The sequence below is a fragment of the Microcaecilia unicolor genome, chromosome 4 (genome assembly GCF_901765095.1).
Source record: "Microcaecilia unicolor chromosome 4, aMicUni1.1, whole genome shotgun sequence".
In the NCBI taxonomy this organism is placed as follows: domain Eukaryota; kingdom Metazoa; phylum Chordata; class Amphibia; order Gymnophiona; family Siphonopidae; genus Microcaecilia; species Microcaecilia unicolor.
In genome coordinates, this window is record NC_044034.1 from 67708991 (window position 1) to 67725672 (window position 16682).

A 16682-nucleotide genomic window follows, 5' to 3' on the forward strand; every position below is an offset into this window, starting at 1 on the left:
GTTCCGCCCTCAACATCATCACGTGTGATGTGAGGGCGGGGCATGAAGACATGGTGAGTGTTGTGGCTTCACCATCATGAACTTACGAACCGGTGTGTGAGTGCCTGCAGTGACGTCAGTGTCCTCAGAACGTTGAGGGTGCATTTTATTATAGTAGATTTATTTATTACATTTGTATCCCACATTTTCCCACCTCTTTGCAGGCTCAATGTGGCTTACAATATGTCATGAATAGTGGAAATCACTGCGCATGTCAAAAATAAAAGTATCACAAAACTGAAAAGAATATTGTTGCAACTATTTAGCTACTCAAATGTACTGATATCAAACCTCTTAGAATCTCCTTTATAAATGATCCTTGACTTAATGGTAGTGATTGATGGTGTTTAAAATACTATTAACGTGCAAATTTCCAAGAAAAGCAGATGGTCTTCACCTGTCCACATTCATCCATTGCTAAATTACATTTGTTAAACATACACAGTAATGTTGAATTCTAAATCTACTACCCCTCCAGCTAACTGCTTTCAGATACCCACGCACCAATATTCTTAGACCCTAATTACTCACAGAAGACAGTTTTCCTTCTAATTTACAGGATCACAACCATAGGAGCCAGCTCTGTGGGTGCTTGAGCACCTCCAATATTGAATAAACTCTGTGTCCATGGAGAGGAAATTTTCATTGGGTTTAGCACTCCCAATAATTCTGAAAAGTTGGTTCCAATGCTCACAATTGCTTTGCCTGCTCCATGTGCTTAAATCAATGTTAGACTTTACAGAACAATCTCCAAAACTAGGTAAGGTGATTAGTAATATAAAATAGAGTTTTTTTGAATGAAAAACACAAAAAAAGGAGAGATTCTGTGGTAAGTTCATGGGTTACAGAATCATAGTAAACATTAACCCTCCCCCCCCCCCTTCTGAGATGATTGTGCAATTAATTGGCCAACAAGTTGTTCATCCCACCAATAACTGGATGCTAACAACCAATTATTCATGTTAATTAGCACTAATTAGGATTTGTGTGCACATCTGGCTGCACACTATTCTATAATGCTGGGTGCCTAAATCCCATAGCACGCAACCCAAAAGGGGGAGTGGCCATGAGAGGGGCAGGGGCATTCCAAAACATTGCACGCAGTTATAGAATAATGGGTCAGCAAGTTTAAGACTAGAACCCAGAATCCGGTGCTAAGTGTTATTCTATAAAGAATTTGCACCCTTTCTAGAATAGTGCTTAGGGCATATCTTTTCCCGCGCCCACTTTTGAGCACCATTTATAGAATGTCCCCCTGCACCCGTAATTAAGAGTACCTTCTAGTCCAGCATGCGTTTGTTCTGACTAGACATCTGCCACGGCATAATCATATATGCCCTCATCTAATGTAATATAAACTTGAATATCTAACCACACATTTTAACAAGAAGGTACGCACCAGGTCATTTGGGGAATCAGCATGGAGACCACTAACTTGAATGTAGTTCCCATCAAATGCGAAGTTATTGCAAATGTGATCAGGCAAGACCTGCTTGTCAATCTTGTTGGGAAGATGAGTTCCAATCAGAAATTCACTGCTCAAGTCCAAAATATTAACATTAAGGTCGACTGCCTTTGTGCGCTGTAGTGGAAAAAAATACACAAAGTAGGCATTAACTGGAAAGGCAGAATATGCTAATTATTCCAGAGAAGGCCACAGCACAAAGACACCATGATGGTTATTTTAGAAGCTCTAGTCTTGTTAAGTACATCTGAAAACTAGCATTTAGATGTCCATATTGCAAAAGCTGGATATGGATGTTGAACACTACAGTATGTCCATATGGTAAAGGGGAATGGTCTGGGTATGTTCTGGGCGGAGCTGAGGGCCCAAAATACGGACATCCAACTTCAATCAAAAAGGGGAAGGGACATCCATGTCTAAAAAGATGGACATCTGTATTTAGAGCTGGTACTTGTCATAGCCAGGTTACAGAAAGGTGCTCTGATTGAGCAGCTCTCCACTGGAGAAATTAAGGCACAACACCTCCTTAATCTCCCAGAGGTTGCTGCTCCCCTTCCTCTCCCCCAAATGTGAAACTGGCAAGAGATACCAGGCTCTATGACAGCTTCCGGTACTATGGACCTTATGCAAAACAAGATCTCTCTACAGTCGATGACCTAATGTAGATTATAATGCAATGTATCACCCTGAAACCTTCAGGCAATACCATATTTACTCTCCTCTACCATGTATGTACGCACATGGTATATATATATACCATGATCTGTTCCATATAAGTTATGTTCCATATATGTTATCATGTATGTAGGCACCATACGCAATAACCTTTGCAATTCTACTACCCGAAATGGCATCCGTCATTACGGCAAATGTAAGCCACATTGAGCCTGCAAATTGGTGGGAAAATGTGGGATACAAATGCTACAAATAACAAATAATAATATACAGATCTGAGTAGACTACTGGTTAGTGCAGTCGACTGAGGACCAAGGGACCCAGGTGCAAATCTCACTTCAGTAGGCTTTTATTTTATTTTTTTTAAATATAATTGTGAGCCCTCCAGGGACAGAAAAATACCTATTGTACCTGACTATATAAGACAACTGAAGGCCTGAAGACTACTGAAGTTGTGTACATCCAGGTACAGTAAGTATATTTTCTGTTCCTGGAGGGCTCAAATAAAAAAAAAAAAAAAGTCACAAACAGCTGGAGTGGGATTTGATCCTTGGTCCCTCGATTCTCAACTAACCATAAGGCTACTCCTCTGATCTGAATGGACGTGCGTGGCCATTTTATAAGATGGACGTTCCTATGCTGCCATGTTCATAATTTAGACATTTCAGTTTGTAAAATGGAAGTTCATGCTGGATGTTTCCAGCATATGGATGTCTATCTCACATATATTTTAGAATAGACTGTATCCTGTTCTAAAATACATATGAGATGGATGTCCATTTTCTGAGTTGGAAGTCCTTTCTAAAATGCTACTCCACATTTCTACTGCTGAATAAATAAAAAATAAAAAGCTTAAAGGTAACGGTACCATTTTAGTGATAAATCATTTTTATTAAAGATCAATAACCTGTACATACACCACTAAAGAATTTGTTACATGACAGGATATCAAATGCGACTCCTTACAGGTACAGATATCACCAACAATTGTCAACAAGCTTTAACATACTTTCCGCCCCTACTAACACCCCCCCTCCCTCCCTCCCTCCCTTCCCTCTCCCTTAGTTCCCACCTCCCATACCCTTCCCCTCTCCTCCCCCCACCCTCTATTACCATTCATAAACCAGGACACAGCTAAAAGTTCAACAATCTGCTCCTGGCAGCCGAGGTCATGGTGCTTAGTAATGGGCTCCAAGTATTCTGGAACTGCAGCCCAGTCTTGGATTTAAAGTCTATCACTCCCATCCGTTCAACTCGCATAAGCGATATCATACGAGCCCACCACTGGGAGTAAGATGGGTACTGATGTGATAACCACTCCGACAGGATCACTTGCTTAGCAACTATGATAGTCTTTTGCACGAAAGCTGTAAATCCAGTTGGTATAGGGTGAACAAATACTGGATGGCCCAAAAACAGTCCCGAGTTATATTGCCACCTGGTTTGCCAAATGCCAGAGACGTATTGTATTATCTGTTTCCAGTATCGTACTATGCCTCTGAGTAACGGTACCATTTTAATAACCTTATGCATACCACACTTAATTGGAGAGCTTCAGCCAGAATAATGCAGGCCCTACTTTAATCTAGAGAGATGGAAAGCAATGCATTTACCACAGTCTTGACTTGAAATTAAAGGCCAACATTTTCATTTCTTATTCACAGATTTGTGCCCAAAGTGCTAAACGATGTTTTACTATTTTATATCCAGAAGTAAAATGTTTATTTTATCAGGCTAAAAGCATTCTGTCCAGTTAATAAGATTCTGAGCATGAAGACTAATCAAGTTACCTGAGTACATTCTTTGCATCTAAAAATGCTACAACTGGCAAATGGAAATTTTGGACCAACAAGATAGTGATCATATTAACCATAAGCCCTAGCCATATTTTTATTCTTCAGCCAACTCTCTGATCTCTTCTCTCTGTTCTTCAACCCAAACCTTTTTTTTACCTCTCCCCTAAAAAGCCTTTTCTTACTCTTTTCTCTTTGACTATCATGCATTTCTTGCCGTACCTCCATGAATAAACAATTCAAGTTTCAGATCAAATCTCTAAAAGTCTCAAGAGCCCATTTCAGCACTGCTGAAATGGGAGGAGTAGCCTAATAGTTAGTGCAGTGGGCTTTGATCCTGATGGCCTGGGTTCAATTCCCACTGCAGCTCCTTGTGACCTTGGGCAAGTCACTCAACCCTGCATTGCCCCAGGTATAAAAAAAACTTAGATTGTGAGCCATCTACGGACAGAGAAAATACCTGTATATAATGTCTACAGCGCTGCATACGTCTAGTAGCACTATAGAAATGATTAGTAGTAGTGGTTGCTTTTGGACTTATCTGTAAATGTAACTGCCAGCAACAGTATTTGGCCAGCAAGTTTACTTCACAAGCAAGACCCAGTAAAGCCAAGAACATGCATTCAAGCTTTCAGTCAAGTTTAATTTTGTTTTATTTTTTCTCTCTACAGCTTTAGCCAAAAGGCCATCCTGTTAGTTCTGAGCTGCTGCAGAGGCTCTCTCACACCTGCACGAATGAACCAGTCTACACATGCACGCAAAACATGACAACCTGAAACCACACAAACACACAAATGTCAGGAAAAACATTAGTACACTAAATGAAAGACAAGGAGGGCCAGAGACATGAAGGAAATGACTGCTCCAAGTTTATCAAAGTTGTCAGAACCAAAGCTGCTGCTGCTGACTCCAGGAGATGTAATGGGATGGCAGAAGGAATTTTTCAAAACTCAGAAGGCTATAATGTAAACCAACAGGGATATTTTCAAAGAACTTAGCCTTCCAAAGTTCCATAGAAACCTATGGAACTTTGGAAGGCTAAGTGCTTTGAAAATATGCCTGCAACTGTCTTAATAATACCATGCAGCAGCTGAAGCTACTTTGGAGCTTACTCAAAAAGGCCTTTATCCCATTATGGAAAAGTCTACAATAAAGGCCACTGAATCTTAACACGCTCCACACTGTTTTAAGATTAAAAAAAAACAACAACTCAGGGTAGTCCTTAGGATTTCATGCTTATTCTGGAAATAAAATCAGAATAGTATCTGTGAGAAGAGGAAGTAGAACTGTTCACACTACAGGCAGTAATAGCTGTTGCTGTCTCTCTTTTTGCCTCACTCACAACTATTAAGGACTTTCTTCTTGTGTTTTACATCCCCTCCCAGTTTACATTAATCCAGCCACAGCAGTGACAGTCCTCAACTCACAGCCAGGAACCAGGGTTCATTCTGGAATTTTGCAACAAATCCAGCCACTGGGTGTCGCCATTACACAATGGCCGACCCCAACCCTGGCTAACTTAGGGAACTGAAAAACTAGAGTAAATGTAAGCTGACCAAAATGAAGCTGGTTTTGACTTTTACAAAGTAACAGATTTATTAACCTAGGATATAAACTTTGGCAGGAAAAGACTACCTTCTAGGAAAAGGAACAGGAGAATATACACAATGCAAAGCTTCAGGAAATATTTTGTATTGTGTCCCAGTAATATCAGTAGGGTTGGCTCTGTCACTATGTGGGATAGACATCTGCCTAAGGCGACAAAGTTTGGGGTGAGGTGGCATGGCTCCAGCACATACCAGAACCTTCCCTCCAGCCGGGCCTGCTGCCTCCCCTACCTCCTCCTGCAACTACACCCACAGAATAAATCTGAGCAAGTTCCTAGATATCTCACAATAAATCTACCTGCTTCCTGTATCCCTCAGAACAGGTGTTAAGAAAAATCGGTAGCCCTTTCATTTCCTTCGATTCACAGGCACAAAAGCTCCTACACTTGAAATATGGCAAAGCAACACCGTACCCCTAAAGATGTGGTTCCCATTACAGCAATTGCCCCTGTGCAGACTGAATGCTTGGTCCAAGGCAAGATTCTGGCTCCATGCGATAAATGTATGCATATTGAATCCCTCATGAAAGAAGTACAAGAACTAAAAGAGGAGGTGGCAAAACTAAGAAGCATATGTGACAACCAGAAATTCATCCAGGAGATGCATGTTGAAACATTGGGGATCTCAAGCAAAGGGAGAGAAGATCTTGAGCAGAAAGAGGACAGCTGGACACAGGTCACCAGATCCTGCAAAATCAATCCCCCACCTCCATCTTCTGTTGAACTGAAGAATTGGTTCGCAGCCCTGGAGGCAGAAGAGATGAAAATATCTCAAAAACAAGAGGAGACAATGATCAATAATCCCAAAGCCACTAGATTGGTGGCCAATAAGAAGTGGAAGGTAATGGTTGCTGTCTGCCTGGTGCCAACAATTGAGCTGTAGCGAAAGACTGCCTAGAGTCATCAAGCCTAATGACCACTATCCTATGCTGCTCATCCATATTGGCACAAATGACACTGCTAGGTATTCTACTGAACATATCGAATGTGACTTCTTGGCTCAGGATCAGAGGGTAAAGCACCTAGATGCTCAGGCGGTGTTCTCATTGATCCTTCCTGTTGAAGGAAAGGGATGACTGAGGGAAGCTTGCATCCTGGAGCTAAATGTGTGGCTGCGTGGATGGTGCCAATGCAAGCGCTTCGGTTTCTTAAACCATGGTATGATTTTCCAAGAGCTACTGTGCAGTGATGGTGTCCATCTTTCAAGGAAGGCACAGTGTCTTCAGTAAGAGACTAGCTAAACTACTAAACAGGGCTTTAAACTACATTTTCCGGGGATGGATGAGAAAAGCCCCAAAGTGATTAATAACCCTGAGGAAGGTAAGACATCAAATACCCTTATAGAAAAGGGAGAAAAAAAATTAACATCTGGAGAGCCTTGTACACCAATGCCCATAGTATGGGAAACAAATTTCTGGTTCTAGAGGCTGCAATGATAGAAGCAGACTTGGATTTAGTTGCAGTCACGGAGACATGGTTCACACAGCGAGCCATGACTGGGATATAGTTAGTCATACCTGGCTATAATCAATTAAGTAAGGACAGGGTAGGAAAAAAGGGTGGAGGAGTGGCATTATATGTTAAAAATAATATTAAAGTGACAGAATAGCAGGACGAATGGGGTACGGAAGAAGCACTTTGGGTTAAACTTGTAAGAGGGAAAGAAAAATGTATTTACTTTGGTGTAATATACAGGTCACCTTCACAGTCAGAAGAAATGGACAGACACTTAATTGAAGACATCCACAAAATAGCTAGGAAAGGGGAACGCCAATTGGGGTGTCCCAGCTGCACGGTCGTCTAGAAGCAAAGAGATCTTGGATACTCTATAGGAAGAATTGTTTCAGTAGTAGGTAACAGAACCGACGCAAGATGGAGCTATCCTAGACCTGGTGCTCACAAACGAGGAGAATGTTTCTGATGTTACAATGGGAGAGCATTTGGCATCTAGCAACCACCGAATGGTGTGGTTCACTATTAAGACAAAGGAGGAGAGGGCTTATTCAAGACAAAGTCCTAGATTTCAAAAGAACTAACTTTGCTGAGATAGGGGAATTTCTCAGGAAAGAGTAAGTTGGATGGGACCAACTTGAGTTAGAGACTTCATAACATAATAATGATCAAAAACAACAATGTCAGCAATATCTAAAAGTAATATTTCCTTCAAGTATCTTCTAAAATTTTAATTATTATTTATTAGGATTTAATTTACTGCTTTTTTGAAAGAATTCACTAAGGCGGTGTACAGTAAGAATAAATCAAATAGAAGCAATAGAGAATTACAGCAGTAAAAATATTCAAACAACAATACAAAGTATGGTATAGTAAACTACATACAATATCGCCACAATATGAAATAGAAAATTTTTTTTTTTTTTTAATATTTTTTATTGCGTGAGGAGTCAGTCACCATACAGCATATGTCTCCATCATAACAGAACCTATACAGTCATAATAAAACTCTTTATACAACTATATATAATAACTTTATATCTATCTGATCTCCACAGCATTTTACTTATTACCCCTTCCCTCCCTGTTACCCCCCTCCCCACCCATCCCCCTTCCATCCCCCACTCCCCCTCCCCAGTGAGTTCCCCAAACTACACACAGACTCTAGGGTATAAGCAAAAATGAATTTGAGGACATCAAATATTGAAAAATTTAGAAAAGATAAAGTTTTAGCCCTAGATTAATACCACTGGAATTTACAGACTGCCCATCTTAAGTAGAGGAGTGTGGTAGCCGTGTTAGTCCACTCTTAAGGTTATCAATAGAAATCAAACAAAATAAAACATGGAAAAGAAAATAAGATGATACCTTTTTTATTGGACACACCAGACCAAACCTCTAAAATACTACCGATACATCAATGACATTTTTATGACTTGGACGGAGGGTGAAGAAACTCTGAAACAATTTTATTCTGTCTTCAATACATACCATCCTACAATCAGATTCAAAATTGACTACTCCCCAGAAAAAGTCAATTTTTTGGACACCACGGTCTCAATCAGTGATGGCTGTATACAAACATCTATATACAAGAAACCCACAGACAGATGCAGCTACCTCCACAACTCCAGCTTCCATCCTTCACATACAAAAAGATCCATCATTTACAGCCAAGCCACAAGATACCACCGTATCTGTTCTGACCCAGGGGACAGAGACAGACACCTTAAAAGCCTGAGTGCATCCCAGTGGCGTAGCCAGACTGCCAATTTTGGGTGGGCCTGAACCCAAAGTGGGTGGGCACAAAATTTTCTCTCTATCCCCCTCCCCCATCAAAATTTAGTCACACTAATCAGATGCATTTGTCACATAGGGGTAAAGTGCTGCTTTTCAGTGCATCAGGTTTCAGAAAATAATTTATTTAATAGCCTAACACCCTTTTCAATGAGCTTTCAGAGGCCAAAACCTCCTGCCTCAGGTCAGTATAATGCTGTTATGGTATCCTCTCCTGACCTAAGGAAGTATTGCTCTCTGAAACGTTATTAACACAGGTACCATATTACTTGATGCTAAATTAAAAATAAAATTATTTTCTTTACCTTTGTTGTATGGCCATTTACTTTTTCTCATTGTGTTGCTCCCAGTCTCTAGATTCTGCTTTCCTTCATTTTCGCTTAACTCTTCTGCACCATTTGTCATTTTTCTCTTCTTTTTCTTTGCTTTCTTCAATATTTTTCAGCCTCTCTCTCTGTCCAGATTTAATTCATTCTTACTATCCATTCTTTAATTTCCTTCATCTGCCTATGGCTTTTCATCTTTTTCTCACCCTTGTTCTCCCCATGCCCCTTCCTCTTGCTCTCCTCTTTCTCTCACCATCCTTCCAGTGTCTCCCCTCTTTCTCTCCCCATCCTTCCAATGTCTCCCCTCTTTCTCTCCCCATCCTTCCATCCAGTGTCTTTATTCCAGCTTCTCAACATCTATTCTCCCTACCTCAGGATCCAGATCTAATAACAAAGAACCAAGGCCAGCTACTTCATTTGATGGCATGGCTTGTCCTGCAGCCGAAACTTAACACAAGATGAATTTCCTCAGAATGTCATTCAAGTTCTTTTGGCATCCAGAAAAGTTTTTTTTTTTTTTTTTGTTACATTTGTACCCCGCGCTTTCCCACTTATGGCAGGCTCAATGCGGCAGGCAATGGAGGGTTAAGTGACTTGCCCAGAGTCACAAGGAGCTGTCTGTGCTGGGAATCAAACTCAGTTCCTCAGTTCCCCAGGACCAAAGTCCACCACCCTAACCACTAGGCCACTCCTCCACTCCAAATGACCAAATGATCATATTTGTCAAAATGGTGTACTCAACGCAAACTGGACCCCTGCACCACTCGTAACAAAAGTTTTAGACTATCTCCTTCATCTGTCATGATCGGGACTATCTTACTCTTCAATAAAGGTTCTGCTTGCTGCATTGACAGTATTTCATGATGCAACAGATAACACAAAACACATGCAACATCCTATCACCAAACGCTTCATGAAGGGGTTACTACATCTCCACCCTCCAATTTATACTCCACCCCTAGGATCTCAATTTAGTCCTCAGTGCATTAACTTGGCCACCCCTTGAGCCAATGCCAATGGACACTACAGATCTTAAATATGTGACTAGGAAAATAGTCTTTTCACTCTAACTTCTGTGAGATGAATAGGGGAAATACAAGCATTGGTATATTACTAGCCATTTACACAAATACTCCACAACAAAGTGTTACTTCACACCCATCTGAAATTCCTACCTAAAGTAGTGTCTAATTTTCACCTCAATCAGACAATACTGCTTCCTGTATTTTACCCACCACGTTACGCAGACTACTACTACTACTACTACTACTATTTAGCATTGATAAGTCAAAGAAAAATGCATATGTTAGATTGTACAAGAGCGCTTAGGATCTATCCGCAGAGAATATCAACTGACTTCCTCACCCTCTCCCACCCCTGCCGCAGCACTTCATTTAATGCTGTCGGCGCTGCTGTTGCACAGTCTCCCACCCCCGCGGCAGCACTTACACTTTGCAACTCTACAGATGCAGCTCCGACGTCCTGCTCCGGGCCTTCCGCGTCCCGCCTCCGTAAACAGGAAGTTAGATCAGCGCGGCAGAAGGAAGGCACCGGAGCAGGACGTCGGACGTCAGTGCCGCATCTGTAGAGTTGCAAAGTGTAAGCGCTGCTGCGGGGGGTGGAAGACTGTGCAACAGCACCGCCGACAGCATTAAATGAAGCGCTGCGGCAACAGTGGTAGAGGGTAAGGATCTTGGTGGGTGGGCCTGAGGCCAAACTGGGTGGGCCTGGGCCCATCCAGGCCCACCCGTAGCTACGCCCCTGGTGCATCCTTCAAACAGAAAGGCTACAACCCCAAAATAATCTCCAAGAATATTGCCTCCTCCCTCAAAACACCCAGGGAGAATCTGCTACAGTACAAGGAGAAAAAAATCCACAGACAGAATTCCCCTTGTAGTGACATACAATCCAGAGCTGGAAAAACTGAGGAAAATCATAAGAGATCTACAATCTATACTCCAGGAGGATGAATTACTGAAAGAGATATCCCCATCCCCACCAGTACTGGCCTTCCGACAACCACCCAACTTAAAACACAAGCTAATCAGAAGTAAACTTCCATCACAGACTGAAAAGGAACAGAAGGGCACACGTCCCTGTAATTTATCCAGTTGCAAACTATGCCAAAATATTTCACAGGACCTCACAGTTACCCACAAAGGAAAGATATTCAACATAAAGGGATCTTTCACTTGCTCATCATCCAATGTGGTATACATCATTCAGTGTAAAAAATGTAACGAAGGATGCTATATTGGAGAAACAGGCCAGATGCTTAAGACAAGATTCAATTTACATAGACATCACATGAACAATACAGTCAAGTAGGGCCCCCACCCCACAGCACTTCACAGAACCAGGACACTGTACCAGTGATTTCACAGTGAGAACACTGAAAGGTAACTTTAAAACCATACAAGAACGTAAGACCTTTGAAGTCAGAATGATTGAATATTTTAACACACAACAGAAAGGACTTAACAAGGATCTGGAGTTCCTAGCCCATTATAAACCATAAAGCTGTATGTCTCTGTTGATCACCCCACCCCTCACCTATCCACACCCATCCTGTTAGAATATCAATGATATGCTTTGATGTCCCCATGCATACCTCCTACCCACCCCCATCCTCCCACCCTGTCAGACTGTCATAGTAATGCTTGAATGTTTTCACTTATATACACTGTCAGCTAGCACATTTGCTTATTTCCGATCTGACGAAGAAGGGCAACCTTCGAAAGCTAATCAAGAAATGTATTAAGTTATGTCCAATAAAAAAGGTATCATCTTATTTTCTTTTCCATGTTTTATTTTGTTTGATTTCTATTGATAACAGACTGCCCATGAAAGCACACTGGATACTAATGACAGAGTATCAAAAGAGTTGTGGGAGGACATCAAGAAAGTTGTATTAGAAGAAAGTGAAAAATCCCTGCAAAAATTGAAAAATCAAATATGGTTAAAATGGATGACTGAAGAACTTTCAAAATTGCTCAGAAACGTAGAGAAGCTAAAGCCAGAGGGAGTATCCTCGTTCTGTTGTTAAGAAGGCATATTTGAGAGCAAAATATTCCTGCCGAGATTTGTTATTACAATATCAGATGACACAAGATAAGGATAAGTTGGTTGTGGTGGTTCCATATTCTACCTTGAGTTCGGAGTTGAATAAGATCATACACAGGAATTGGACAATGTTGCAGGTCCATGCATGTTTTATTGAACATCCAATCTGTGCGTTTAAACGGGGTAAAACCTTAGGAGAAATGTTTACCTATAAGAGGTTGGACTATACGATGGAATCCTCTGTTCAGATTGGACATTATAAATGTCAATCATATCAATGGTGTGATTTGACCATTGAAGGAACAATATGGACACCTATAAGTTCTGTACGCCCGATTGTTGCACGAACATGAACTAATTGCAATTCTCATAATAATGTATATGCGATCATATGCCCGTGTCAACTGATATATATAGGAAGATCGAGTCGGGTGATTAAGATCAGACTCAATGAACATAAATCCCGGATTAAGAACAAGGTATTAACAGCTCCTCTGATTCAGCACTGGATTGATAAAGATCATCAGATTACAGATATAAAGTGGCGAATTATAGATCATATTCAATTGGGTTGGGAGGGTGGGAATGCTGTTTCATTGCTAAATTATAAGGAGCAAAGATGGATTTTTCAACTGAATACGTTATATCCTCAAGGATTAAATTCGGAGTTAGATTGGTGGTCTTTAATTTGATTGGCTGGTAGAAGGATTACGTGGTCCTATCAGAGTTGGTAGGTCACGATCAGCTGTAGCGTATTTAAGTGGCTGTGATGAAGAGAGACGCTGCAGCCATTTTTTTATATGTGTTCACAAGTTTTCAAATGGTAACTTTAATATAGGTTAGTTGGCAAGACAAGTTGGTGAGTTAGTTGAATACTTATGTTTGGGTTTTTTTTCCTAGCGAACCTGTTCCCTGATGAAGATTTTCGAAACCTGGCCATGTTGGCGGGGGTTGGACTCAGGAGAAAAATCGCTGCTGAACGTTACTTAAAAGCTAAGTGCTATGATTATTATATATTTGTATAAAATTTAAAGAAATAGAAAAAAAGAAAAGTAAAAAAAGTTTTTTAGGGGTATAAGATGGATCAATAATGAGACAACAAGCAGTTAAGAAATCCACTGATGTATTATGCTTGGCAGAACGACTATGAAGGACTTAGACAAGATCTTCAAGTTTAGAAGATGTTATCTCCACATTCTACTTGTTCAAGCTGTGGTATTTTCAATAAAGCCATTTGGATGTGAAAGTTTGGACAGTAAAATAGCAAGACAGGAAGAAAATCAATGCCTTCACATTATGGTGCTGGAGAAGAAATAGTGTGTATACCCTGGACTGACCGAATAACAATCAGTTTTGAAAGAGATCAAACCTAAGTTTTGCTTGGAAGCTCAAATGACAAGAACTTGATATTTGTACTTTAGACACATTATACAAACAGAAAGATCATTAGAGAAAGACATCATGCTTGGCAAAGGCTGAAGATCAACAGAAAAGAGGAAGACCAGCAATGCAATGGATCGATACAATAACAGCAGCTATGGACGCCACTCTCTCAACGATTAGCCGCCTGACTGAAGACTAAACATAGTTCAAGGCCACCACGAGTCGACACAGAATTTATGGCACTTAATATCTGTGCTGGATCCTGTCAGCAGGAGCTGCTCCTACCTGGTTAACTGCTGCTGAATATTGACCCCACAGTGTAATCATATGAATTATTCTGCAAGCACATGAGGAGACAAGTCTCTGAGAATCAACACATCTGTTACAAAGATAATTTGTCACACCACTTAAATCCTGTCAAACGTGTTATGAGAATTATTGTAGGGGATAAGACTGTTTCTGATCACCAAAATCTCTCTATATAAAATGCACCTCCAACGTTCTAATGAAGCCTCAAGTCTCCCAACGTTCTAAAATGTCATGGTATAAATCGCTTTTTCTCCATGAGTGTCTGCCCCGCCCTCGCGTCAAACGTGATGACGTCGAGGGCGGAGCAGTTACACTCCACGAATCGCATCGCCCACCCGTTCGTGACATCAAACGCATCACCTGCAAAAAAGAAATGAGGACTACCATCGCCCCGCCCTCGCGTCACAACGAGACATCGAGAGCGGAGCACTGACATGGGAGGAAGCGAGGGAGGAAAGCAGCATGAACGTGGGAGGGACGGAGCGAGCCAGCCTGAACGTCGCAGAGAGGGAGGGAACGTGCCAGCCACCAAGCCAGCCTATACGTGGGAGGGAGGGAGGGAGCCAGCCTGAACGTGGCAGTGGGAGGGAGGGAGGGCCACAACCCTGCAAGGCGGAGGGGGGGGGGCCACGACAGTGAAGCTGGGAGGGGGGAGGTCAACGAATCGCATCGCCCACCCGATCGTGACCTCACACACATTGCCTGCAAGAAATAAGGCAGGAGTACCATCGCCCCACCCTAACAACGCGATGACGTCGAGGGCAGAGAACTGACACGTGAGGAAGCGAGGGAGGGAACCAGCCTGAACGTGGGAGGGAGGGAGAGAGGGAGTCAGGCAGGCAGGCAGCCTGAACGTCGGAGGAAGGGAGGGAAAGAGCCTGCCAGCCTGAACGAGGGAAGGAACCAGCTTGAACGTGGCAGTGGGAAGGAGGGAGGGCCACGACCCTGAAAGGTGGAGGGATGGGGGGGCCACGACACTGAAACTGGGAGGGGGAAAGAGGGTGGGAGATGGAGGGGGGGCCCCTGCCGCACACTCTCATTCTCACACACACAGCCTCACTCTATGCCACGCACACACTCGCACATTCACTCTGTCTCTCTCTCTCTCACACAGTCACTCTCACACACACTCTCTCAAACATACACATTCCGATGAAAACCTTGCTAGCTCCCATTTCATTGGTCTCAGAAACGGGCCTTTTTTACTTGTCTGCTATAAAAGAGATTTGTCGAGCAACTACTTATTTTCAGTTTAAAAAGAGTGAGTTTAAACTACCTGGTACCACTGCTTATCCTGGTTTAAAGGGAAACATTACCTTTTCTTCATCCAAATGAATTCCACTGATTTCAAAGTCAAACATAAAAAGTTCAGCTACTCTTCTAAAAGAAAGAAAATGAAAGGCAGCGTCAAGAGTATGTTTAGGATTACTATATTGCACTTAAGTGTTTATAAATTTGAAATTTAGGTGTTATTTTCCAGCCATTTAAGATACAAAAACCCCTAGTGATTTCATGGCATATTTTGTAGATGAACCAAATACATATATTTTGTCCATCTGAATAGTCGGCATGGAAAAAAGAGGTACAAGAATAAAGAATCCAAAGCAGTCAAGAGGAGAGGCAACAGCATACTATGTGAAGTGGTGATGTTTTTTCTGAGTTTATCCAATAAACCACGATTTTCTTTCTTGCATGAGCAGCGTTTTATTGAACATACATTTTGGGGTTTTTGATTTTTTAGATATATTATTGTTGATTCATGATCCCCCTGAAGAAGCTTAGGTGAAATATGGATCCTCATCAGGGAAGTTCTTGATTTCTTTTGAGATTTTTTTAACTGACTTGTTTTCATCATTAACAAAAATAAGATGCTCCTATGGTAAAATCTGTGGCACACTTGAAATAAGTTTGTTAGGGGGTCTTTTACTTAGGAGCGCTGGCGTTTTTAGCGCGCATTAAAAATAGGCGCATGCTAAACGCTAAAGATGCCAAAGTATTCCTATGGGTGCCTTTAGCATTTAGTGCTTGCTTATTTTTAACGCACGCTAAAAACGCCAGCGCGCCTAAGTAAAATACCCCCTTAGATCTTTAGATTTTATTTTCTTTATTTTTGTGGAAAACTGAAATAATTATTATGTGAAGTTCTATGATGGAAAATAGGGCGCTTTCTAATTGAAATGTCACTGGGCACATGTACACTTATTAACACATATAGCGAAAGCTACATACCTGTAGAAGGTATTCTCCGAGGACAGCAGGCTGATTGTTCTCACTACTGGGTGACATCCACGGCAGCCCCTTCAATCGGAGATCTTCACTAGCAAAGACATTTGCTAGACCTTGCGTGCGCACGCACACCGCGCATGCGCGACCGTCTTCCTGCTCGAACGCACTCATGTTCGTCAGTCCAGTAAATAGCAAAGACAAAGACAAGGGAAGACAACTCCAAAGGGGAGGCGGGCGGGTTGGTGAGAACAATCAGCCTGCTGTCCTCGGAAAATACCTACTACAGGTATGTAGCTTTCACTTTCTCCGAAGACAAGCAGGCTGCTTGTTCTCACTACTGGGGTATCCCTAGACCCCAGGCTCACTCAAAACAACAAACATGGTCAATTGGGCCTCGCAATGGCGAGGACATAACTGAGATTGACCTAACAACCAACTAACAGAGTGCAGCCTGGAACAGAATAAAAACGGGCCTAGGGGGGTGGAGTTGGATTCTAAACCCAGAACGGATTCTGCAGCACCAACTGCCCGAACCGACTGTCGCGTCG

At 41.9% G+C, this 16682-nt stretch overlaps 1 protein-coding gene across 1 annotated transcript in view; it reads right to left on the bottom strand.

The window, feature by feature from the left end:
* Nucleotides 1-16682, bottom strand: part of MIPEP (mitochondrial intermediate peptidase) — a 298500-nt gene that overhangs the window by 235705 nt on the left and 46113 nt on the right. Inside the window, exons 5-6 of the mRNA XM_030200312.1 lie at nt 15225-15288; nt 1439-1621 (exon numbers count right to left, since the gene is read on the bottom strand). Of these exons, the coding sequence (XP_030056172.1) occupies nt 1439-1621; nt 15225-15288 (247 nt within the window). The remainder of the gene's footprint in view (nt 1-1438; nt 1622-15224; nt 15289-16682) is intronic.